The sequence below is a fragment of the Rousettus aegyptiacus genome, unplaced genomic scaffold, assembly GCF_014176215.1.
Source record: "Rousettus aegyptiacus isolate mRouAeg1 unplaced genomic scaffold, mRouAeg1.p scaffold_m13_p_14, whole genome shotgun sequence".
Taxonomy (NCBI): domain Eukaryota; kingdom Metazoa; phylum Chordata; class Mammalia; order Chiroptera; family Pteropodidae; genus Rousettus; species Rousettus aegyptiacus.
The window spans coordinates 52,551,434-52,575,600 of NW_023416289.1; the positions used below are offsets into that span (position 1 = coordinate 52,551,434).

The 24,167-nt window shown below is 46.1% G+C and overlaps 1 protein-coding gene across 5 annotated transcripts in view; it reads left to right on the top strand.

Annotated features, from left to right (window-relative positions):
• Positions 1–15,517: 15,517 nt before the first annotated feature.
• The window catches only part of DET1 (DET1 partner of COP1 E3 ubiquitin ligase), a 34,513-nt gene continuing 25,863 nt past the window's right edge, over positions 15,518–24,167 (top strand). For 2 of the 5 annotated variants that reach the window (XM_036231971.1, XM_036231970.1), the window contains exons 1-3: positions 15,530–15,647; positions 19,693–20,785; positions 23,539–23,726. In XM_036231971.1, the coding sequence (XP_036087864.1) occupies positions 19,703–20,785; positions 23,539–23,726 (1,271 nt within the window). In that variant the 5' untranslated portion in view covers positions 15,530–15,647; positions 19,693–19,702. The other 3 variants (XM_016151639.2, XM_036231969.1, XM_016151641.2) reach the window with 3 other exon arrangements.

The window sequence follows — 24,167 nt, forward strand, 5'->3', positions numbered from 1 at the left end:
TACACTGAATTAGAGGGTCGTCGCCCCCATTCGCCCGGCTTTTCTGCTTGTCACTGAAAATGCGGGCCGAAAGCGTAGCTGTGAAGAATTAAAGTAGAACGACAAACAAGCAAAACTACCAGGGGACACTGGGCAAAGTGAATTCAAAAGCTGAGACATCTTTTTGTCATAGATAACACAGCTCTTCCTTCTTCTAGGTTTTCATCCTCATCCCCAGACATTTTCACCAAACCCCTGAGGGTGGAGACCAGTTCTGTAGTTCTAGGGGAAATGACAAAGGTCCCTGGACCCTTCGAGTGCTCATACCAGTAACCTGCACAAACTTGGAAAGATAATCATGATATATTAAAAAAAAAAACAAACAAAAAACCCAACATAGAGCAATGTATTATTCAGATGTGTTCAAGTAAGCAACAAATAACAAGGTAGCAAATTTTATTCTTGCAAGTCATATGTAATCTGGATTATCCAAAAGAAATCTCAACCTCTGGGTTTTAGAAATCTTGAGTCCCATCTTTTGCTACTGGACAGAACTAAGGCAGAGTCAGTCATCCTGGGTACCCTGCTCGCTCGGCTAGTCAGAAAAAGATAAATGGCATCTTCTGATTGGTGAACAAGGCAATACGCACCAACCAACGACAAAATGATTTTCCCTTTCTGACCAATAAGATCTCAGTTATCTCCTTGAAAAGAAGGTAGACCTTTTGTCTATAAAGAAAATGAGCAGAAAGGGATTACTAATTTTCTTTAAAGTTATGGGACATTATCGATGTAATTGACGATGGCTGCCCCAGAGGATTCATAAATGAGGCCCTTCTTTGGGAAGAAGATTTCAAAAAACATACCAGCGGCCTGGTCTGGACTAAAAAGAAGCTTCTATAGTAACATGAGAGGAAAAAGCATTTTAATGTAAATGCCCCCAAAATGATATCTGGCCTTTGACTTAGATTGAAATTATACTTATTTAATTTTTTTTTTTAATATTAGCAACAGGTGAAAAAATATGTGAATGAGAGAAAAGGAAATAAACATGCTTTTACTGATACAGAGAAACACAAATAAAGCTATGCTAGTCACGGCAGGAAACAGAGGTCTCCTCCAATCCCGTGGCCTCCCGTGATAGCCCCGCTTAAAACAGGGTTTTGTCTGGTAAAGAAAAAAGCTCATGGCTCTTACGTATTCTACACGGAAGAGTGCACGGAACGCGGGTTGTTCTATGGCCTTCTTAGCAAGTTCCTCTAAAACCGTTCTGAGGATGTTACAGTTGCCTTTGGAAAATTAGGGGCAAAATAACTTCCCACCCGGGTATGACAGATGAGCAGCGGCAGGCGGGGCTGACGAGGTAAAAAGCAGAGTCCATGTTTGTCCATCAAGGGAAATGGGAAAGATGGGAGTATTAGCATAAGTGCTGTCTCTGCTCATTAGGAAGGCAGTTCTGGAGAGGAAGGAAAGAGGACCAGATGCAGCGGATGCTAGTGGCTGTTGGCAGAGGGAGCCCCATTTCTACCTGCCCGTGCTTCTGCGTGGTCTGTGGGGAGCAGTAAGAAGGGGTAATCTGGAGTTCAGCGTGCCCCCCCCCACCAAGGGGGGTGTTCAGGGACGGAGGAACTGCTACCAAACCAAGGAGAAAGCCTCTCTTTCCCAGAAAGACCTTTGTTAATTTCCCCATCCCTCTCCTGTTCACCCGCGAAGAGCAAATGTTTTAAGGGTAGCCGCTTCACCCCGCACCTTGACTTAAAAGGAAACATTCCCCCCAGCCGATGTTTTAAAGAATCAAGGTGCTCACGGATAATTAGTGGCCCAAACTCCTCCATTCACTGCAACCAAGGCAACAGGAAGCTGGGGCTGGTTGCCTGGTAACCGCACTCCAGTGCTGGGGTCCTGTCCGCTCTCCTGCTCCCCCACCTCTGTTAGCCCTTTTGTGATGATGTCTCCCTCTCCTCCGCGGCTTCTTTGCTCCGTGGCAGAGCAGTCCTTCTCACACAAAGAGCGATTTGGGCTCCTTTGGCTAAAAATGCGGACCTCGGTGTTCGTTTTGGAAAGGTTTCATCTAGTTATTGCGACCCCGGTGAAATGGGCTTCTTACTTTGGCCCCCGATATCGATCTTCTCCACCCCATGAGTTTCCCTTCATTCAGCCGCATCACGGCGTATGCAGATTGTGGGGAGAGGGGGAGGAAGAAGTGAGGAAGGGAGAACACGACTTGGACGTGGCGCCCTGAGGGGCCCGGTGCATCCACTGTCCGGCTTGCCCCGACGCTCACGCCTTTCACAGGCGTGCTGCTTTTTTCTTTGGCACCAAGTTATAGTTATTCCAACCCGACTCCTAAATCCCTGCTGAAACGGGGAAAATGAGTCCCCCCCTCCACCCCCCGCCTTTTCGACGGATCCTGCCTCACTCACCTCCTGGCCTCCTGCGCGTGGGCCGGGGCCGGCGAGCGCGCAGGGCCGCATCCCAGGCGCTGTCGGGCCGTGGCGCTGTCCAGCCTCTGGTGCTGAAGCTGGAGGTTCGGATTCGCCGTGGAGGGGCCCTGAGGACATTGAGCAGCCACTTCTGACCCGAAGGGCACGCGCTTTGTCCGCCGGTGAGAAAAAGGCGACGCTAGGACGTATCTGCGCCAGATGAGCTTTTTCAGCAGAACTGGCTCCCAAGGGTGCGCAATCCCTTGTGCCTCTCCTTTCCCCTCCCCGGGTTAGAATTATTTGCACCAATAGCAGAGGATAGGAAAAGCTCTTTGCACTGGGCTGCCTACCCAGGTTCTTCCGGGCACTTCTCACGCTTTCTCCTCCGGCGCCGGGCTCCCTGGGCGTCCGCAGGCAGAGATCTGGCGGCGGGTGGTGGCGGTCGAGGCAGGGAGGCAGAGGAGGCCTGGGACACCTGACCGCGCCGCTGTCCCGCACGCAACAGGTCCGCTGCGCCTGGGCTCGGGGAGGCTGTGCGCGGGGAGCGCGCGCTCCCGAGGCCGTGGTGCTGCCCATCTCCGAGCGGGCGCCCGACCGAGCCAGGAAAACGCATCGTCTCGGGGGCGGCTACGAGGACTAGACGCCCCCACAACTCGCGCTGGCGGAGCACCCCACAGGAACGCTCAGGTGCCGGGCTGCGGAGCCGCCCCCTCTCTTCTCAGGCTCCTTCATCACCTTCCCTCCTCCTAGGGACTGTGGCGGCGAACAGGGTGCCCTGGGCAGATGCCAAGCTCGGCTGCCCCCTAAGGGGGCCCTTCAAAACAGCCCCGAGTTTGGCTCCAGTCTGCTGCGCCTCCGGTCCAGAGCCCTTGACCTAGGCGGGGGAGGGTTGGACGAGAGACCCTGGTCGGGACTTTACCTGGCACAGGGGCGCCACAACTCGGAAGGAAGACCTCTGCTCCCCACTTCTTTCTGGAAGAAAGCCCGCTCACCACCCCTCTGCCGGCTCGTCGCGTCTCTTTCCAGAGCTGTAGAGCAGGGGAGGGGGGCGAGGGGCGGGGTGTGGAGACCATTGGGAGTCGAGGAAAATATTTTGTGAAGCACGCCTTGAATACTTGCCTCTCTTGGGCAGTGCTCTGGTCGGAGCAGTGGCCGCGCTGCCAGGACGGGTCTAGAGTCCGGTGTGGTCTCCCTCGTGCAAACAGTCGCCCGGCTGCGGGGCCTGGAGAGGACAGCTGCTTTAAAGCCGAGACCAACTCACAGCTGGCCTATCAGGGCCACTGACGTCCATGACGTCATCCAGAGGGGAAGTGGGGGATGTCACCGGGCTTCACAGCCAAGTCCCCCCGTGGTCATGGCAACAGCTCTGTGAGGTCCGTGGGCTGGCAGCTGGCCGCCTTTTCTCTTTCCTGCCGCGTGGTTGGGCTCCGGGATCTCGAGCTCCTCCGGGGTGGAAGCTGGAGTAAATGCATCATTATTGCTGAAGCCAGCCTTACCTGCAAGGAGGAGGCACTAAAGCTAGTCCTGGGTCCGCCTCTCTGGCCTCATGGCTTTCCTGCTCCTGGGCTGAGCAGGGCAGGAGAGGGTTTGTCTGACTCAAGAAAGACTCCCAGAGGATGAGCATGAAGTAGCCTTTATTTCCACAGGGATGTTTCTTATAGTTCCCCTTCCCTGCCCATCACACTGTGAGAGAGAGAGAAAAAAATCAACCTGTACTTTACACCGTATACAAAAATTTACTGAAAAATGGATCAAAGACTTAAATATAAGAGCTAAAACTACAAACCTAAAAGAAAACATAGGTGTAATTTAAGTCTTCGTGAAATTGGGTTAGGTAAAGGTTTCTAAAGCATGACACTGAGAGTACAAGCAGCCAAAGGAAAAAGTCGATAAATTGGACTTAATCAAAATGAAAAACTTTTGTGTTTCAAAGGACACTACCAAGAAAATGAAGGAAAAAAAAATCCACGGAACGGAAGAAAATATTTGCAAATCATGTATCTGATAAAGGCCTAGGATCCTTAAGGAATTTTTACAACTCAATCATAAAAAAGAACCAAATTTAAAAATGGGCAGGGAATTTGAATATACAGTTCTCCAAAGAAGGCATATGCCAGCAAGCGTATAAATAAATGTTCAACGTTATTAGTCATTAGGGCAATGTAAATCAAAGCCACAATGAGATGTACCCACTAGGATGATTTTATAACTGGACAAAAACGAGTGTGAGCAAAGGTGTGGAGAAATTGGAACCCTCATACATTGCTGTTAGGGGAATAAAATGGTCCAGCTGCTTTGGAAAACAGTTCGGCTCTTTCTCAAGAGCTACCATATAACCCAATAATTCCACACGTAGGTACATACCCAAGATAATTGAAAACGTACGTTCACACACAAAAACTGCACACAAATGTTCATAGCAGCATTATTCATAACAGTCAAAAAGTAGAAACAACCCAAATGTCCCTCGGCTGATAAATAAATAAACAACATATCCACATACATGGATATGTGGTATATCCATATAATGGAATATTATTTGGCCATAAAATGTACAAAAGTATTGATACATGCTACAGCATGGATGGGCCTTGAAAACCTTACGCTAGTGAAATAAGCCATTTGCAAAATAATGTATGATTTCATTTATATGAAACTATTTCCAAAACAGGCAAATTTATAGAGACAAAGAGCAGAGTTGCTGGGGACTACAGGGAGGGCAAAATGGGGAGTGATTGCCAATGGGTGCAGGGTTCCTTTTTGGGGTGATGAAAATGTTCTGGATTTCGATAGTGGTGATGATTGCACAACCCTGAGAATATACCGAAAACCACCTGCACAAAGTTGTTTGATGGTAGGAATTGACGTTTGACCTTGGGGAGCCCTTCAATTTCTACATCTCAGGTTCTCTTTAGTCAAATGGCAATGGCAACCATTTTTTTCTACCTGATAGGGCTCTGGTGAGCCTCGAATACGCTCACACAGGAGAGCACTTTGAAAACTATAAATTTTGCTTAATGCTGATACTATTGTTGTCACATAAAATGAAATGGCAAAAACATAATGAGCTAAGAACGGCTTCACCTGAGATTTACAACTAGAGCACACTCTAATTTTAAATTAGGTTATAGATAAAGAGAAGGTACTCAATTTCCTCTTCATGTGTCTCTGGGGTGTTCTAAGCAGTGCAGATAAAGGCCGCTTGCCCAGGGAGGTGATTGAGAAGGCCCTGGGCTTGACAGTGAGCATCGATCACTCCTCTGGCAGAGTACTGGACTGACTGTCCGTCAGAAGAGCCTCTAAGTGGAAGGTGGCAGAGGAGGCAACTGAAGGCAGCTTATAGAAGCGATCAGTTAGTTTGTCACAGAGGCAAATCATTGGAGAGAGATTACAGGTGAGTTCTTGGCATTCTTGGGACTGGGACAGGAAGTCCTGCCAGGCTCGCTTCTGAGCAGCTTATCTCTTCCTGCCCTTGGGAAGGAAATTGATGAGTTCATTAATATGTAAGGGAGATGCAGCCCTGGCTGCTTCTGATCTCACTATTGTTACTAAAATGATCTGAGCCTTTAGGCTAGAGTGGGAGAAAACAGTTTCCTGGGGGAAATTTCAATAAAATCATTGTTTTCTTATCATCGGTAAAAATCTTGTTAAGTGCTCCAAGGATCTTGATTTTATGGAATTGTGTTCCGAAGCCCCTGGCAGCTGTAGCTAAGATTTCATTCTGAAATAACATTTCCTCCTAGTAAAAAATGTCTCGTTGCTCCAGGCTCTGGGGCTCAACGACCTTCACGAGTTTTTTGAGTCTAGGAGACCCAGGGGTGAAGTGGAGGTTTACAATTTTTGCCAAACACACACACACACACACACACACACACACACACACACACACACACACAATATCTTAGCTGGCCTACAAGATGAATTAGGGACATCTGTTGTGCTGTACATTCTGTGGGTTTTGACAAATCTATAATGACATGGATCTATCACAAAGAATAGTGTTACTACCCCCCAAAATCCTCTGTGCTCCACCTTTTCATCCCTCCCTCCCCACAACACCTAATCTTTTTTACTGTCTCCATAGTTTTGCCTTTTCCAGAATGTCATACAGTGGGAATCATACAGTAGGTAGACCTTTCAGATTGGCTTCTTTTGCTTAATGGTATGGTGAGTAATATTCCGTTACCTGGATGGTCCACAGCTTATTTATCCATTCACCTTCTGAAGGACATCTCGGTTGCTTCCAAGCTTTGTCAATTGTCTGTAAAGCTGCCGTAAACAATCTGTGTGCGGGCTTTTTGTGTGGATAGATGTTAAGTTTTCAACTCATTTGGGTAAATACCACATACCTCACCTTAACTTACATTTTTACTTAAAACACACCTTGGAAGATCATTCCATATTAGTACATAAAGTATCCTCATTAGAACTAGCGATGACGGAGTGCTCCATTGTATGGATTCCATTGGTTTCCACTATTTCATTGGTCCCCTGGTTGATAGATGTTTAGGTAGATCTCGATCTTTTGATCTCTCGATGATGTGACAGTGCATGAGAGCTTCGTGCGGATGCAAGTATTATTTTAAGGTAAATTCCTGGAGGTGGAAATGCTAGCTAGAGGGCATGCGTATTGGTGATTTCCACAGATAATAATAAATCATCTCCCTATTAAGGTTTTATCAATTTGCACTTCCATTATACGAGAGAGCTGCTTTTTTTTCACACTCTTACTAACATAACACATCACCAAATGATTTGATTTGGCACCCTCATAGTGAAAAATTTATACCTCGATGTAGTGGTTTAAAGTAAACATTCCTGACTTTTCACAGACATGCAGCAACGTGTACGACTCATAAGTATCTGTCTCCATTCGTTTTTCACAAAGTGAATTCATCTGCGTAATGGCACCGGGTCCAGAAATAGAATTTCATGAGCCTAGCTCCGCACCCTTCAAGATGATCACCATCCTAACTTGTAACATCTTCAATTAGTCTGGCTGGTTTTTGACATTTATGGAAATGTAATCATCCAGTCCTCTCCGTTAACATCTCAGTGTAGTCTTATTTTGTAATTACTCTTATTGTAAGTGCGATGGACTTTCCCATCCTATGTTTTAAGAGTCATTTCTGAAATTTCCTTTTCTGTGAACTCTTGGTTCATATCCTTTGGTTATGCTTCTCTTCTGCCGTTAGACTGATTCCTACTGGTTTACAGGAGATCTTTATAGAGGAAACTAGCCCTTTGTCGGTAATATAAGTTGCAATTCCCACCCCCCCCCCCCAGTTCATAATTTGCTTTTGGTCGTTTTTGCTGCATAGAATTTTTTAATTCTTAGGTGATTAAGTGTATTGGTCTTTTGGGATTTCTGAGGTTTATGTCATAGTTAGAAAGGCTCTTCTCGTGCCAAAGATTTTTTTAAAAATTACCCATAATTTGTCTAGTTTTTGTTTACATTTAAATCTTTGAACCAAGTGGTTGTCTTTTATTTCTAAATAACTTGTAATTTGATTCATTTTTTTAAACCTAAGACTTATTTAGGAGGATATTTTAATTATTTTTCTTGGCAGATCGTATTTTGGTTATCATTTTAAAATTATTAATCTCGAATATCATTTCATTGTGTTAGGAGACTACGGGCTCTTTATGATTTTAGAGTTTTAGAATTTGTCTGGTTTCCTTCTGTAGCCTAGTGAACTTTTGAGACTGTTTCCTGTATGCTGTGTGTGTGCATAATTATTGGATTTCCTGTGTATTAGTTTGTGTATATGTGTACACATAAATATTTGCATCTGCAATGTACATTTATACATGATCAAGTTTAATGTTATCGAATCTTGTATTTTACAAGATTTGACAGTATCTGATACTGTCAAAACCCTCTGTCACATGGATTAATTAATTTTGCCTTGTTTTTCTATGGATTTTTGCTCCATATATTTTAAAGCCATGCTCTTAAGTGCCTAAGGAATCATGATCTTTATTCACTTTAATTTTGTACACATTAAGACACAAACGAATTCTCATTGTTCAAACACAAGGAATACAGAAAGAGAGGTGAAAAATCACTATTCAGTGTTACATACGTTCAAACAATGAGATGCCAACAGATTGATAAAATGTTACGTTCCTTGATGGCAAGTGTGCAAGAAAGGTAGACACCCTCCCTATTGCGTGTGAAAGTGTAACTAGGAAAAGTTCTTAGAGCATCATCTGGCAGGTGTTAGAAGTACAATAAACGTGGCTTCTTATTGCAAGTGAAATTACTGGGCATGGTATTTTAAAATTCGGTAGATACTATCAAATAGTCCACTTAAAAAGCTCTCATTGCTCTACCTTAAACCCATTCTGCTCCTGGTCTCCACCCATCTTCCGTGAGAGGGAGATGCAATTGAAGGCATGCTTCCTCGCCTGTCCATCAGCATTGTACAAAGCTTCCGGGTTGTGGGAGATGCCGAGACGTCGGGGTGGCCCCTGTGTGGTGCCCCACCTCCCAAGGTCTCCCTTGGTGTCAGGCGTTGTACCGGCTGCCTGCATGGTTCTTTCTCGCCCGGAGGCCCTGGGCGCACATGGATGGGTTCAGAAGCCCTGCAATGCGATTGGGAGCCCAGGTGCTCAGACCCACCTGAAATCACGTTAGGGCCACTGCTAGGGAGCATGTCCAGGTCCTCGAATAGTAGAGGCGGGCAGACACAGACCTCTGTCTCCTGCCTGGACCCCAGTAAACCCTTCTTCCCCGACGTCCCATATCTCCCTTGCCCCTTCCAAGATTTCTCTCATTACCTCTTGTTTCTGCGGCTTCATGTTTTACAGGAGGGGAGAGGCCTTTGCCTACCGGCTATTTCCGCTTTCTGTCCCATTCTGGGGTAAGGAATTGCAGGTACTATTCAGCCACTAGAATTGAGGAAGCAGGAAGGAAAATGGAAGGGTAAACAGGTAAAGTGTGCGATTTCAGAAATTACCCTGCCCCGCTGTAATTATGGTTTCACTCTAAAGACCAGTTCTTTCCCAGTTCGCTTTGCATATGCACCCCCACCACACACACACACACACACACACACACACACACACACACTCCATTTAAAAAGACAGATGGGAGCCCACACCAGCCAGGCCTCTCTCGCATCTCTCCGAGGAGCAGAGACCCACATTCAATAGCCGCTAACTAGGCTCTCTGGCCCTGGCCTCTCTCAAGTTTGCCTTTCCTGTGGGATCATCAAGGTTGCCTGGCAACCATCAGCAGGTCGGCCTCTCGCATGGTTTCCTTAAAGAAAATGGCAAAGCGCTCGTTCCTGTCTCAGGCCAAGTCAGGCCTAATTGGTGTGAACCGGGAAGCAGTCGCAGAGGGGGTTTGCAGCAGTGGTACCGATGGTGGAAAAGGGTGTGAAGATCATAGAAGAGGGCCTGGAACGGGCACTTGGGAGCCCGTGTGGAAACAGCCATCACTTCTTAATTTTATCCCTTACCGCTTCCAGGATGGGACCTGGGGCAGGGATGTTCTGGGATCATGTCTGAGCCGCAGGTGAAGGAATAGAGAATCTTGAATCTGGAGAAGGCACCTTTGGAGCATGGAGACATGGTCGTCTTTAAGTATTTGGAGGCTAAGAGTGCCAAGAAGGGATGAGGCTGGTTCTCATTGGCAGGAGAGGAGAGCAAGTGCAGGGCCATCGTGAAGGGGTGTGTCTCGGGAAGGCGGTGAATTCCCCACAGCTCAGGCGTGCGTGCCGGGGAGTGATGTGCACAGGTGAGTACCGATGTTCTTAGGTGTCCGCCCATGCCTGTGATACCTCACCTTGGACAGGTCTGCATTCCTGAGGAGACAGGAGTAGCTCATGTGTGGGCACTGGGTCTGCCCCCCACCTGTATCCTGGGTCCTGAGAAATGGCTCCCCTTTGGTCTCCACTGGCAAGTGCTGAGTGGGCTGTCAATGTCCTCTTCACTCACCATGGGAAACTCAATCTCTCGAACCCACAGGTAGGGTTGGTGCCGCCCATGTGGCTGGGCTGCTGCTGGGGGCACTGATTGCAGAGTGGAGATTGGGTTGGTCTCGTGCGATGGAGAGCAGAACGGACTGGCCCGCTCATACGGGAACTGGGGACAGCTTAAAGGTTATATAAGCAGGACTTTTGCAGGCTGGGAAATCATGGAGTGCATGAAGAGGAGGCGGAGAGAGAGAGAGAAAGAGAGAGGCTGGTGTCAAGTGATATTGAGCTTCGTTTCCGATGCCGGGTGTGTCAGACTAAGGTGAGGACAGGCAAGCAAGAGAAGCGGGCTCCTGAGAGACCGGCCATTGCACAGTGAGTGACCCGCACTGCTGTTTAGGGAGCCGCTGAGATGTGCCAGGTGCTTTCCATGCAATCGCCTTTCATCATCACAACGACCGACAAGGCGGGGATATTGTCCCCACCTTACAGGTGAGGAAACTGAGGCATAGAGAGGCCGAAATGCCTTGCCCAGAGGGACTTCGGAAATAGCAGAGTCGACATTCAAATATGGGTGTGCCCTCTTCGAAGGCCACCTCTTTCTACCCCCCAGCTACCGTTGTGCACACACAGCCAGGGCTCTGTGGTTGTGGGGTTGTGGGCTGGGGTGTTAAACCTGAGAGCTTAGCATCACTCAGTTGCATGTTTCTTTCTTTTTTTGTGTGTGCGGAATTTTTCTTTTAAGTTTGTAAGTAGAGGGATAACACAGAGAGAGTATGTGCAGAAGGACAGTTAAGCGTACAGCCGGGTGATGTTTTACACATGCGCCCACCTGTATAATCATCGCCCAGGATACAGAACATTTCTAGCAGTCCCAATCGTGATTTTTTTTTTTTAACACCAATCAGAACTCTATTGGAACAGCTAAATATATATATATCGATGGGTCATGTGCCACTAGGTAGAGCCTAACACGATTTGCTCACACAGGTACTGTGTTTTCTCCCCAAATGTTGTGGTTTGTAGAGCCCAGAAGAGGAGGGATGAGGTGATTGCCCGGCAGATAAGCCCCCGCAGCCCACCGTTTGAGATGATTACTGGTCCCCGGGCTGCTGCTCCGGTCCAGTCTGCTATGGAGACTGGACCCGTTCCGGCCCCTGACTCCACTGCTCTGTTAGCGAGGTCAGAATCAATCAGTGTTTAAACTACCGGGAGCCTGAGAGAGGGTCCTCACCCAGCACACGTCATCACTAGAGACGCATCTCTTAACAAAGTCAAAGAGATGTTTCTGAAGCGTTACCTGGAACACGGAATGCTGCCTTACAGCCCTTGGCACCTGGGAGGTTGCATTCTAATCGGCAGGTGTTTGGGACCCCTGCGGCCCCCTGGCTTCCAGGAGGTGGGTGGCCCTGTCAGGAGGATGAAAGTGCCAGATGGCAGGCAGGTGTTCTGGCTGACTTAACAACCTTATCAGATGCCCTGAGGGGCCCAGCCCCCAGTGGCCAGTCCTGCCAAAGTGGCAGGAGAAGGTGTCTCCACCCCTCTCCTCCCTTCTCTTCATCCTGCTCCTTGCTGGTCAGAGGCCATTCTGTGGATCTTAGCTACTGACTGTCACTTTGTCCTCATTGTACCAAGTCCCTAGGATAAGACCTTGGCTATCCCTCAGACTTGCCATTCATGAATGGGCAGGGGAATGGGCTGTGGCAAAGCCCCTCTGGCTGGCCATGTGGAGAGAGATTCCTGTTGGAGTGAAGCGTGACTGATCTCACTGTGGTCACACGGGAGGCTTCCACATCCCCAGACACCCGCATTCCACGTGCTCCGCCCTCCTGTGCTGGGCCTGGGTTTCCAGCCTTTCGTTTTTGTCGAGGGAGGAGAGAGTGACCGGATGGCCTCGACCATGAAAAGGGAAGCCGAACTTCACATCCAGCTACTGTGGTTATTGGTTACATATCACAAATGTCAACCTCCAATTCCAAATGCCCACCCCAGCCATCTTGGGACAGAGCCCAGCTTCTTTATGAATACACCTTAAATTATGTCCTTTTCCTATTTCAACCACTGGGGTCGAGGGATCTACTTTGACATTTGTTTCATCATACACTTATAAAATATTATGACTTAGTTATCATTACCGTTGACTTTGAAAGATGAGTAACATACCCTCAGGGGCTGTACAGAATTTCTTACTGCTGTTGGACATCTTGGCTGTCGATTCGTAATCGTGATTCCTGGTCAGAGTGATGGCACTCTCCTTCAAGTTGTTTATCGTGGTCCTATTGCTTCAGCAAACTCTTTCAAAACCTGCCTCCAGATGTGAAGTGCATTTTCTAGAAGGCATCTCCTGTCTTGTGCTTTCCCACCTACTGTCCCTTTCTTCTGACTCCTTCCCTCCACGGCTGGCCGTGCACCAGACATTGTGATCATGTCTTCTTGAAGACCTTCCCTAACTAAGGAAACACCTGGGCTGTCTGTCACCCGCTGCATCCACCTGGCCCTGTGCTTCCCTAACCAGCACTTTCTGCACCCCATTCTCTCCTACAGTGTGAGTTACTCACCATTGGATCCTCAGAAGGTGAAAGAGATGACAATGGGGGCAAAGGGATGGAAGGGATGCTCTGTTCCTCCCCCACAGATTGCCCCGTGGCTCCTCCCAGGCCTTCTGGTAACCTATATCCTACAGGTAGACAGGAAGGCAATCCTAGCTTAGCCTCCTGCTCTCAGGGAAGGTCCCAGCTCCAAAGTTCTTGAGTCCCCAGACCCTAGGCTCATGGGAGGAGGCTCATGCCTTGTGGGTGGCCAGGCCACCCCCACTCCTCTGGCCATCCCAGCTGCTCCCATTACAGGGCAGCCTGGGTGCGGGGCTAGGAAGGACTGTATGTTCAGCCATCATGACATAGGGGGCGATTACTGGCACTGGAGGTGAGGACCAGCTGTTCCATCTCCCCAGCCAGTCTTGGCCCCCCTAACCTGAGAGCCTCCCCAGGTTTTATTGAATCTTTGTGTCTCTCAATTGCCTCTAATTTCATTGCCTTCCTGGGAAGAAGAGTGCTTTTCTCCGCAGCTAAGATTTTTTATGTTCCTTGGGCTTTGCCTTCTCGGCCCCCAGCCTCTTCCCTTCATTTCCAGCCATTCTCCCTTATCCTGCAGGGCCACTGAAGAGAAAGGAAAACTACTGCTGGGGCAGGGAGCATTTAGCCGAGAGCAGGGAGGGAAGGTATGTCTTCAGATAGTTGATAAGAATTTGAGTTTGAAATCCGAAGGCTGAAGAGCTATAAGCAGAAACCAAGCATTTCCTGCAAATAGCAATAAAGGGCTTATTATGAAGAGGGGAGCCTTGCGAAGCAAATATAGGGTGGGGGTCAAGTGAAACTGAGCCTCAGTTTCTGCATCAGCAAAGTAGGGGTAATAATACCTAATTCACATGGTTATCCGAGGGACGAAATGAGATAGTGTGGGCGAAATGATTGGCGTAGGGTACGGCATACAGTAAATTGGTCCTAAATGGCAATTGCAATTATTTTGATTAAAGGATTGGTGATGATGATATTGACGATGACACTGATGATGATGACGATGATGATGATGATGATGATGGGTGGTCGTGGTATAATACTTAGGATGAGAAATGTCTGCCACAGTATGGAGGTGAAAAGAGCTCTGCCAGCCTCTTCTAGAAAGGGAGAAAGAACAAGAGCCTCTCATGATGCTTTTTCCCCCATCTCCATCTCTCGTGGCTAATGCAGATAGCGAGCAGAGTTGCTAAAAGCCTTGGCAGAAAAGTCACAGGAGGACTGAAGTGAGTGGAGAGAAAGCTCTCAAGTCCTTCAGGTGCTTCCCTCTCACTCCATCACCCCACTAACTTGGGGACCCTGTGTACATGGAGACTCTTGAGAGGGACAAAGGAGGCAGAAGGAGCACGGGGGTGCAGCGACAACTCAGGACTCAGTGTTCTTCCTAGGGCGAGAGGACAGTGGGAGGAATGGAAGGGACTTATAAACGGGAACATCTGAGAAAGCGGGCTGAGGAGCTGTGGAAATAAAATGTGACATCTGCTGTGCTTGAAGATTACCCCACTGAGGCACTGCCCTGCGTGTATAAAAGATTGTCAGCATCCAACTAATCTTTATTGAGTGCCTATGTGCCTGGCATTGTGTTAGCCCTCAGGAATCCATAGCTGCAATACAGAAATGGTTTCTGTTCTTGTGGAGCTGACTTTGAACGTAGCCCAATCTAAATATTCTATAACTTTTTGAGCAAAAGAATTCAGTAACTTAGGCCAAATACTTTGGGACATCTTCGCCTCTCCCCTTCCTTTCTTTCACACTGCTTATGCAATTCATTGGCAAATCCTGTTGACTCCATCTTCAATGTATTCCAAATCTGATCACTTCTCATCCCGTGCACCTTCATCACCCGAATCTAGGCTACCATCATCTCGTGCTTGGACTGGTGCAGTAGGCTCCTGGTTAGTCCCTCATTAGTCCCCTTTCCCTGTGGCAGCCAGAGTAAACTTTTTAAAACATAAGTCAGCTTATGCTATTCCTCTGTTCAAAGCCTTGGCTCTTGATTCATTCTGAATTAAAGGCTCAAACCAGGTAATATTGGATAGTGATGAGTGCTTTGAAGAAACAACGTCATGGCAGTTGACTGAGAGCTGTAACGAAAACCCTCTGAAGAGATGACATTTGCCCTGGGACCAGGAAGCTGAGGTGGGAAAATTGGGGGACAGGCAGTCCAGAAATAGAACAAAGCAGAAGCTTCGAGGGAGGAACCAGGTTGTAAGAGACTGAATGAGTAATGTAAGTGAAAGTCAAGGAAAGGTTATGGGATTAATTTAGTGAAAGAAACTTGCATTGTACATCCACTGTGTGCCGGCAAATGTATTAGGCACTGAGTGCTCAGAGAAAAACACAGTCTTGTCCTTTAAACGTTCACGGTTTCTCAGCTGATTAAATGGCGAATCTAATCAAGAGGTTAAAAATGAATATTTTTGCCAATGTGCCCAGCAGGCGCCTGGACAGTGCGGAGGTGCCCTGTTTAGGGCCCCAGTTAATTTTTTCCTTTGCCGCAAACTGGACCTCTGTGGACCTCTGTGATACCCCCTCCGGACACCAGGGTGCGCTGTAACGTTCCTCAGGGCCGGCGGGACGGCACGACGCTCTCCCCACGTCGTTTCTCGCTGCACCACACTTCCGGTGGCTAGCGGAAGCGGGGGCCGCGGCGCCGGGTCCGGAAGCATGGCGGGGGCGGGGCCGAGGGAGGTGCGCGCCGAGCCGGCCGGGGGGTCCCTCGCCCCCGCCCTTTGAACCCGGACAGACAGGTGAGGACTTCTCCTTCCTTGGCCCATCCTCGAAACCTGTCAAGCCCTCTCCGAAGCCTCCTCAGGTTATCACCGTAGGGCTGCTCCCTCCCCGCTTGACGGCGAGGCCTCGCGGCCCCCGCCCTCCCTCAGAATTTTCTTCCCAGGGAGGCCCCGCCCCGGGCTTTTCTTTCCGGGGGCGCCCTCGTAGGGGTGGTGATGCCCGCCCCTCCGTCTCCTCTATCAGTTTTGGAAACTGTCATAAAGAATTGAGGGATTTGCCCACCCGCCCCTATGGGAAAACAGACCCAGCTAAAGGCAGAGGACTTGCTTAGTACCACAAAACGACTTAGTGGTCCGATTCAGCCAGGCTCTCCGTAAATAACGTCTCAAGCGCATACTATGGGCCAGCTCCAGTGCCAGAATCTTGAGAAAACAGGTGACTTTGGTACAGTTAACTGGAGAAGTTTAATGAGGGAGTCCAACATCAAGCACATAACCATTGCAAGTAAACGTACAAATTCAAATTGCGACAGTTAATTTGTAGAAGACAGAAATGATGATGGGAGGCTAGTTTTAGATAGGGCGGTCAGAGACTTCCTGAAGATGACACTTAAGCTGCAACTTTAGAAGTTATGGCAAAGGCTGGAGAAAATACATCCTAGGCATAGGGAACAGCCCCTTTGGATACCGGTGTTGGCAAAGAATTTGGCATGAGGCAGGTCAGGTGCTGAGGAAAGGAGGCATAAGAAGTGACAAGTACAGTGATGGGCATACAAAATATGTTTGTGGACTGTGCAGGAGCTCACCATCTGTTGTCATAGACATAAGTGAAATGCAGAGACAAAGTTGAAAGCTGTGGTAAGTGCTATGAAAGGAGAGGTATGGTTAGTATATTGGTATTTTCTCCAGTGGGAAGGTGAAGGAAAACTTCTCTGAGAAGGGATAATTAATCTGAAATAGGAATTAACTCAGCAAAGTGAGAGGAGATTGTTTAGAGCGAGGTTAACAGCAAGTGCCAAGTTTCTAAGGCAGGTGATAGGACACCTGTTGAAATAGTTAAGTGGGAAATGAGGCTGGAGAGGCAAAGCTGAGACCTTAGAGCACCAGGTGGGCATCTCAAGGATTTTGATTGTATCATTAAGAGCAATGGGAACATACTGACCTGTCTTAGTTCGTAGCAGGGAGGATATGATCACAAAAGCATTTTAAAAACATCACTCTGGCTTTTGAATGGATCGAAGACGGACAAGAGTGGATTTAGAGAGACCAGGTAGGAAATGGTTGGAGTGATGTAGACATGAAATTGTAAAAATTTTGGGTAAGGGCGCCGGCAGGTCATGATAGAAAGGAGTGAGGATTATAGAACTATCTAGGAGTTAAGATCTCCAGAGTTTGGTGACCGATTGGGTATGGGGGCTGACGTATCAAGGAACACTCCTCAGTTTCCATTTCTGGTTAGCAGATGAGTGGCGGGACTGTTCATTGGAATAGGGAAAGTAGTAGAAGGCCAGTTTTTGGGAAAAAATGTTACTTTTAACTCATCGTAATTCCCACTCTCACTAGGGACCTTCATCGTGTATTTTTAATATATTGTTTGAATTTTTATGAGCATGCATTATAATCAATAAGAACAAGTGGAAAAAGACTTTTAGAATTTCATCATGTCCTCCAAAACGATAATTGTGTAATACAAAATTTTATATAGATAGTGTAGAGATAGAGCATGCTGAGGGAAGTGTTAGGAAATTCTGTGAGGATTTCCTGTGCAATTTGGAGCTAAAGCTAACAACAGGCTTTCCTCTCTACCCACACCATGTCTTCACTCCCTTCACTCCATTGCTGGTTTCTTTGTCTTAAAAAAAGGATAAATCAGAATTTTAGGTGCAACAATTTAAAATGTACATGAATTTTCTTAGAAATAAGCATTTGCTCTGCTTAAAATGATCAATGCCCTTTTCTGGGTTGAACAACTGTTGTATACTTTATCGAATTCAAATGGGGTTAAGTCAGGTAGATGCCCATTCCTTCATGCATGCCTGGGCCTTACCTGCCTCTCTCATCCCATTCTGGTCTCCCTCTCTGACTCCAACCTCCATCTCAGGTTGGCAGAGGTGTCGTGCGCGGAGATCCAATGAGGCGGTTTTGTACATTACTTGGTATTTTAAAATGCTAAAACCTTAATAGTGTGTGTTTTTTAGGCTGTATCAAAATAGCTACGTAACAGTATTACTCTTAAAAGGAGTAGCTGTGTGAAATTCAATATCGTATTAATTCAGGTGTGGAGGACATTGCCCACTGTATCATGCTAAGGTCCTTCGAGAAAACTCATGAGAGAGATTTCTTTTAAATTCCAGTGCTGGAAAGAGCTGTGCTGCTTTTGAGCAGCTATTAAGTTTTTAGCTTACTGGCAGTGCAAATTCTCTAACCAGGGCATTTTCCTCTTTCCCTGTGTCCTGAGGAAGTCAGGACCAAATTAGAAGTTTGATGGTTCTGCAAGTACTTGTGGTTTGTGTTTCTGTCAACCTCTGGCTTCGTCTTACTGGCCTTTATTTTCCCTTTATAAGGATCATTTTCTGATTTAAAACAATTAAGTACAACTAATTAAAGATTTACAAACTTTAAAGAGTAATAGTATGATCAATGCTATTTTAAGAAAAAATATACCTTTGGAGTTACCAGTGTGTCTTCAGCAACCATGCTACTATTCTGAATTTATGTTTATAATTCCCTTGCTTTTCATAATTGCATACCATACATATTAGTATCCTTAAACTAGAAATTGTTCGAAGCTATATAAAGTGAATCACACTATATATTCTGTACCTTTCTTCATTCAACATCGTGTCCTGCGATTCATCTGTGTTGTGTATAACTGTAGTACATTAATTCATTGCTTCATAAGATTCCACTGCATGAATGTACCTGGATAAATTTGTCTAGTCTGCTGTTGATATTTGGACTGTTGTCAGTTTTTGCTGTTGCTAACAGCTCTGCTACAGACACTCTCATGTGTCTCATGTTATATATGTGTATCTGTTTCTCTAGATTAGGGTTTTTCATCCTTAGCACTACTGACATTTTGGGCTGGATGTGAGGTGCTGTCCTCTTTAGTGTAGGATGCTTGGCAGCATCCCTAGCTTCTATTTGTCAGACCCCCATAGCACCTCTCCCTTCCAAGTTATGACAACCAAAAAATGTCTCCAGATATTACAAACTTGCCCTACTTAGAAACCGGTGGTCAAGATCAGGGGTTGGCAAACTTTTTCTGCAGAGGGCTTGATAGGAAATATTTTAGGCCTGCAGGCCATATGGTCTTTGTCTCAACTCATCAGCTATGCTTTTGTAGGGAAAAAACACCATAGGGAATATGTAAATGGACAGGCATAGCTGTGTTCCAATAAAACTTTATAGAAACAGGCAGGCAGGCTAGATTTGGTCTGAGGTCAGTAGTTTGCAGTCTCTTGCTGTAGTGTAGATCAGTAGGAACTATCCTCACACAGTGCATGGAACTCATATAATCGAAACATATTTTCACAAAACAGTGTTTTACTGTGTGTGATTCAGTTTGATACTTTGTATTTTGTTCCATTTTTTAAAATGTCCATCAGTATATCCATTAAATTGGTTCCAAGGCCCTATTAATGAGTTATGACTAGCAGTTTGAGAAACTTGATTTACTCAGTCATAGAGGTAAGCACATCTTTAACTGGACCAGATAATATATATTATATAACACATTTCAGATGCCTTTCAGAAGGAGTCAGACTATAAATGAATACCCTTTTGTGTGTATATTTTTATTTCTAAAACACAGATTGAGTCCATTCACTCCCCTGCTTTAAAACCTGTGATGGCTTGCATGGCATGACGTACAAAATGTTTTCCAGTCTGGTTCCAGTCTGCTACTGAAATGTCAGGGCCACTTCCTGACTCTGATCTGGGAAGGAGGAATGCTGATCACTGTCATCTTCGGGGCTCCTAGGTTCAGGACATAAGGAGGGAAATCCATTTGACTTGTATATGTTTTGGTAACTTTGATTTTCTTCTTTATTTTGCCACGTAGAGATGTGATAATGGATCATCATGTTTCCACCATCAAACCTCGAAGAATCCAGAACCAAAATGTCATTCACCGCTTGGAACACCGGCGGATCAGTTCTGGCAAGGCAGGCACCCACTGGCATCAGGTCCGAGTGTTCCACCAGAACGTGTTCCCCAACTTCACAGTTGTCAATGTCGAAAAGCCTCCTTGTTTCTTGCGTAAATTCTCACCTGATGGACGCTACTTCATTGCCTTCTCTTCAGACCAGACATCCCTTGAGATCTATGAGTACCAGGGCTGCCAGGCAGCCGAGGACCTACTGCAGGGCTACGAGGGGGAGATCCTGTCCAACGGCAATGACCAGCGGTCAGTCAACATTCGCGGCCGGCTCTTTGAACGGTTTTTTGTCCTGTTGCACATCACCAACGTAGCGGCCAACGGCGAGCACCTGAACCGGGAGTGCAGTCTTTTCACTGACGACTGCCGGTGTGTCATCGTGGGCTCGGCTGCCTACCTCCCGGACGAGCCTCACCCTCCTTTTTATGAGGTGTATCGGAACAGTGAGTCCGTGACCCCCAACCCGCGGTCCCCTCTGGAGGACTATTCTCTCCACATCATTGACCTTCACACTGGCCGCTTATGTGACACACGTACCTTCAAGTGTGATAAAGTGGTCCTGTCACACAACCAAGGGCTGTACTTGTATAAAAACATCCTGGCCATCTTGTCCGTGCAGCAGCAGACCATCCATGTCTTCCAGGTGACCCCCGAAGGCACTTTCATCGATGTGAGGACCATTGGCCGCTTCTGCTATGAGGATGACCTGCTCACCGTGTCAGCTGTTTTCCCTGAGGTCCAGCGGGACAGTCAGACAGGCATGGCCAATCCTTTCAGGGATCCCTTCATCAACTCCCTGAAACACCGGCTGCTTGTGTACCTGTGGCGCCGGGCGGAGCAGGACGGGAGCGCCATGGCCAAGAGGCGCTTCTTCCAGTATTTTGACCAACTGCGCCAGCTGCGCATGTGGAAAATGCAGCTTCTGGACGAAAACCATCTGTTTATCAAGTACACTAGTGAGGACGTCGTAACCCTGCGGGTCACAGATCCGTCCCAGGTATGAAGTGCTCTCCTGCCCTTTATCACTCCAGTCTCCTTGGCTGAACGGGCTGGTTCCTCTCTTTGCCAAAGCCAGCCTCTCAGAAGTACATGTTTTGCGTAGTCTCGAATTTCTGCTATCCTAGGGCTCAGTCAAGCTTACAGTAGTTCTGTTTTTTTCTCTGGCCATATGCATTTTTTTTTTTTTTTGGATAAATGGAAGCTAAATCTCAAGCCATTGATACGTAGATAGTCACTTCTGTGGTCGTTACCTTTTTGCCTTCTGCAGGGCATTTTCAGTACCCTCGAAGTGGATAATCCTGCCTTGAATTTGTGAGACTGTGCTTGTTGGTCTGACTGTTTTAGTTCTGGCAATGAGAATGAGCCCACCATAGAAAAAAGAAAATCCTCTCAAAATTTAGCCTTTCTTTCCTGCTTAAATGGTTAATGTCTATAAACTTCTTCCCACAGTTTTCTTTAAAAGGTAACTAATATATAAGTTCATTTGACAGTTGAGTTTTATGACTTTTCCCTGCCCTTGTTCACATGCTGAAAGATAGGTTATAGAGCAGTAAAAGATCGAAAGGAAGCCCACATTTCGGGTCACCCGTGTGGCTCAGCAGGACTGCAGGTCCTGAAGTTTTTTCAGTTTGCCTGAAAGATGTTGGTAAGGGAGACAGGCATTACTCGAATGGGAATAAGGTGGTGGTAAGAGCACAGAAACCTCTGAGACTCTTGCGTTGAAATACCATGTTGAAATTTGGGGTAATCTGGGTGTTTCCCTTTGATCTCCACTTAGTTGATCTCCACTTAGTGTTGACCAACTAAGAGACACCTTTTCTCTATCTTTGCCCCATTCTCCGGTTTCTAGATTGTTTTCTTAGTTGCTAGATTGGAAATTCTGAACAGAGAACAAACCAGTAAACCACATCTTAATCTGGTGTCTCATTGACCTGCTGCTGATTCTGCCATTAAGAGAGACTGTGCATAGCATTGTCTCCTAAAACCTTACCAAGCCATCTGTGGTAAAATGTTTTCCAACTTTTTTTTTCTGAATCATACCTTATGTATTCTTAAAAAAAACGGGGAGTAATATGGTTAAGAGATCACTCTTTTTCTGGATTCTTCTTTCCTGTCAATGATGAAGTCACCCATTTTGCTATCACAGGTGAACATTTAAGTTCATCTAAGTGGCGGTGAAGGCCTTGACTTCTGTACCCTCCTGTCCTGTGTTTCCCATTCTGCCCTGGAGGGAAGATTAGTGAATGTGTATGTAATTCTATATTCACATAATTAGAATGGATCCTGGTGAAGCCCTGATACAATCAAAGTGTTGTCCAGGTCTATAGAAAGGACATGAGCCAATCTTTTATTTAGGTTCGAGCTGTAATTACCTTTTTATTTTGGAGGGAATAAGATGTCTGTGACTGCCGCATTCGAGATTATCTTTTTTTCCTTTTTTAAAACATGACCTATTTATTTCTGGTAGCTGTGATAATTGTAGCTAGAAACGTAACTAGGGCTCTGTGCTTTGCTTAACAGTCTGTAACTTTAAACCCAATCTCTCTGCCCTACTTGTCTTTCCCTTGTTCCTCAGTTTAATTTGATAGGTTCCAATAAGGTTAATGAGTAAAAAGTGCATCCAAAAACAAAGCCTTGCTAATATTAGGGTATTCTCAGGTTACCCTCCAGCCTCTTTAATTTACAGCCAAATTTAATTTCCAGGGGTTCGTAAAAAGTCATGTAATATAAGCTCTGGAAGGACTAATTACTAGTAAAATAGGTGGGCCAAATGGCTCCAGAAATTGGTAAGGAAGATTTAAACTCAATCATAGGAAGGGGACTGCTAATCCCATTGTTCTGACAACTTCTAGGTTCTGTTGGAAACTTGCAGATTGATTCACACTGTCACATTCACTGTGACAAACATTAGGGGTTCTTGGTGCTTCTTCCCTGTTAGGTGGAGCAGTTCCCTCTAAACTGGAGGTTTAGAGGAAGAGGGCCAGCCACCCATGGGCCCATTCAGAAAAAGCAGTAACTGCCACTTATGGCATTTGAATGCTTTTCAAGTTCCCCCTCTGGTTTTAATTGCTACAAATCTCAAATGCTGCAAATGCTCTTGGTTGAAAGAACATTTATAAAAAAATAAATGGAAATATCTCTCTGATTTTTCATTTGTTCAGCAGCAGGTATCCTGCTTGGTTACAACTTGTCTGGGCAGTTTTAGGACACAATGTACTTAAGGCGTTTCACTGCATGTTAGAAATATTAAGAGGAAAAATAAATGCCCCCAAATTGAACTTTCAACTATACGTACACAAGAGAAAATAATTTGTCAACAGGCAGCTTCAGGGTGCAAAATGACTTTCTCAGTGGGAAGGAAAATTAAATCTGGCAATTTAAAAAAGTGTTTTTTATCTCAGGATGGGTTGGGGAGCAAGTAGGGAATAAACACTTGGAAGGAAAAATACTGCACTTGCACAGTTTGATATGGAAGATTGGAAACCTTTTATACATATATGCTGGCCAGTTCGGTAATTCTGGCAGCACAGGCAGAGTGGGAAATCTGGCAGTACTGAAGCCCTTGACTGATAAAGCCCACTGAGGTCTTCTCCTTTCTCAGAACCACTCGGAGCCATGTTTTGGCCCTAGTGCTGGAGCAGAGAGGTTTGCATGTTTCACTTGGGTAGCTTGAATTTTCAGCCAAGTGATTAGTTTGTTAGGCATGGCATTATACCCAGCTGCCCCTTAGCGCTTTCTGTTCTTCTGCAGGCATCTTTCTTTGTGGTGTACAATATGGTGACAACAGAGGTGATCGCTGTGTTTGAGAATACATCGGATGAGCTCTTGGAGCTCTTTGAGAACTTCTGTGATCTCTTCCGTAATGCCACCCTACACAGTGAAGTCCAGTTTCCTTGCTCGGCTTCCAGCAACAATTTTGCAAGGCAGATCCAGCGCCGGTAAGTTGTTCCGCTAGGTCTAACAGGCTTAGTTTTTCTTAAACTTTTCTTAATTTGTTGGTGTTAGGCCAGTAGTCATTTACTTCAGGAAACCATGCTACAATCTTATCCTCCATTTCATATATCTATTCCATCACCCCCACAGAATTGTATTCTAATGTAACATATTTTATTAACCATCTTATCATACTTTGCTGCATTGAAAATTAAAACATTGAAAATGTTTATGTAGATTGAAATTATTTTTTAGTTTTGAGTAACACATGGCTCTACATGCTTAATTTTATAGTCTCCAAAAACCTTTTGGTAAAAAAAAAAAAAATTAAAATGGATCCATTGCAGGTCAGAATAAACGTTTAGGAAAAAATATGGATACCAAGGATCACAAGTCACTTAAGGAAAGCCTTTATCTTGAAAGAGATCAAAATAAACAGAATAAAG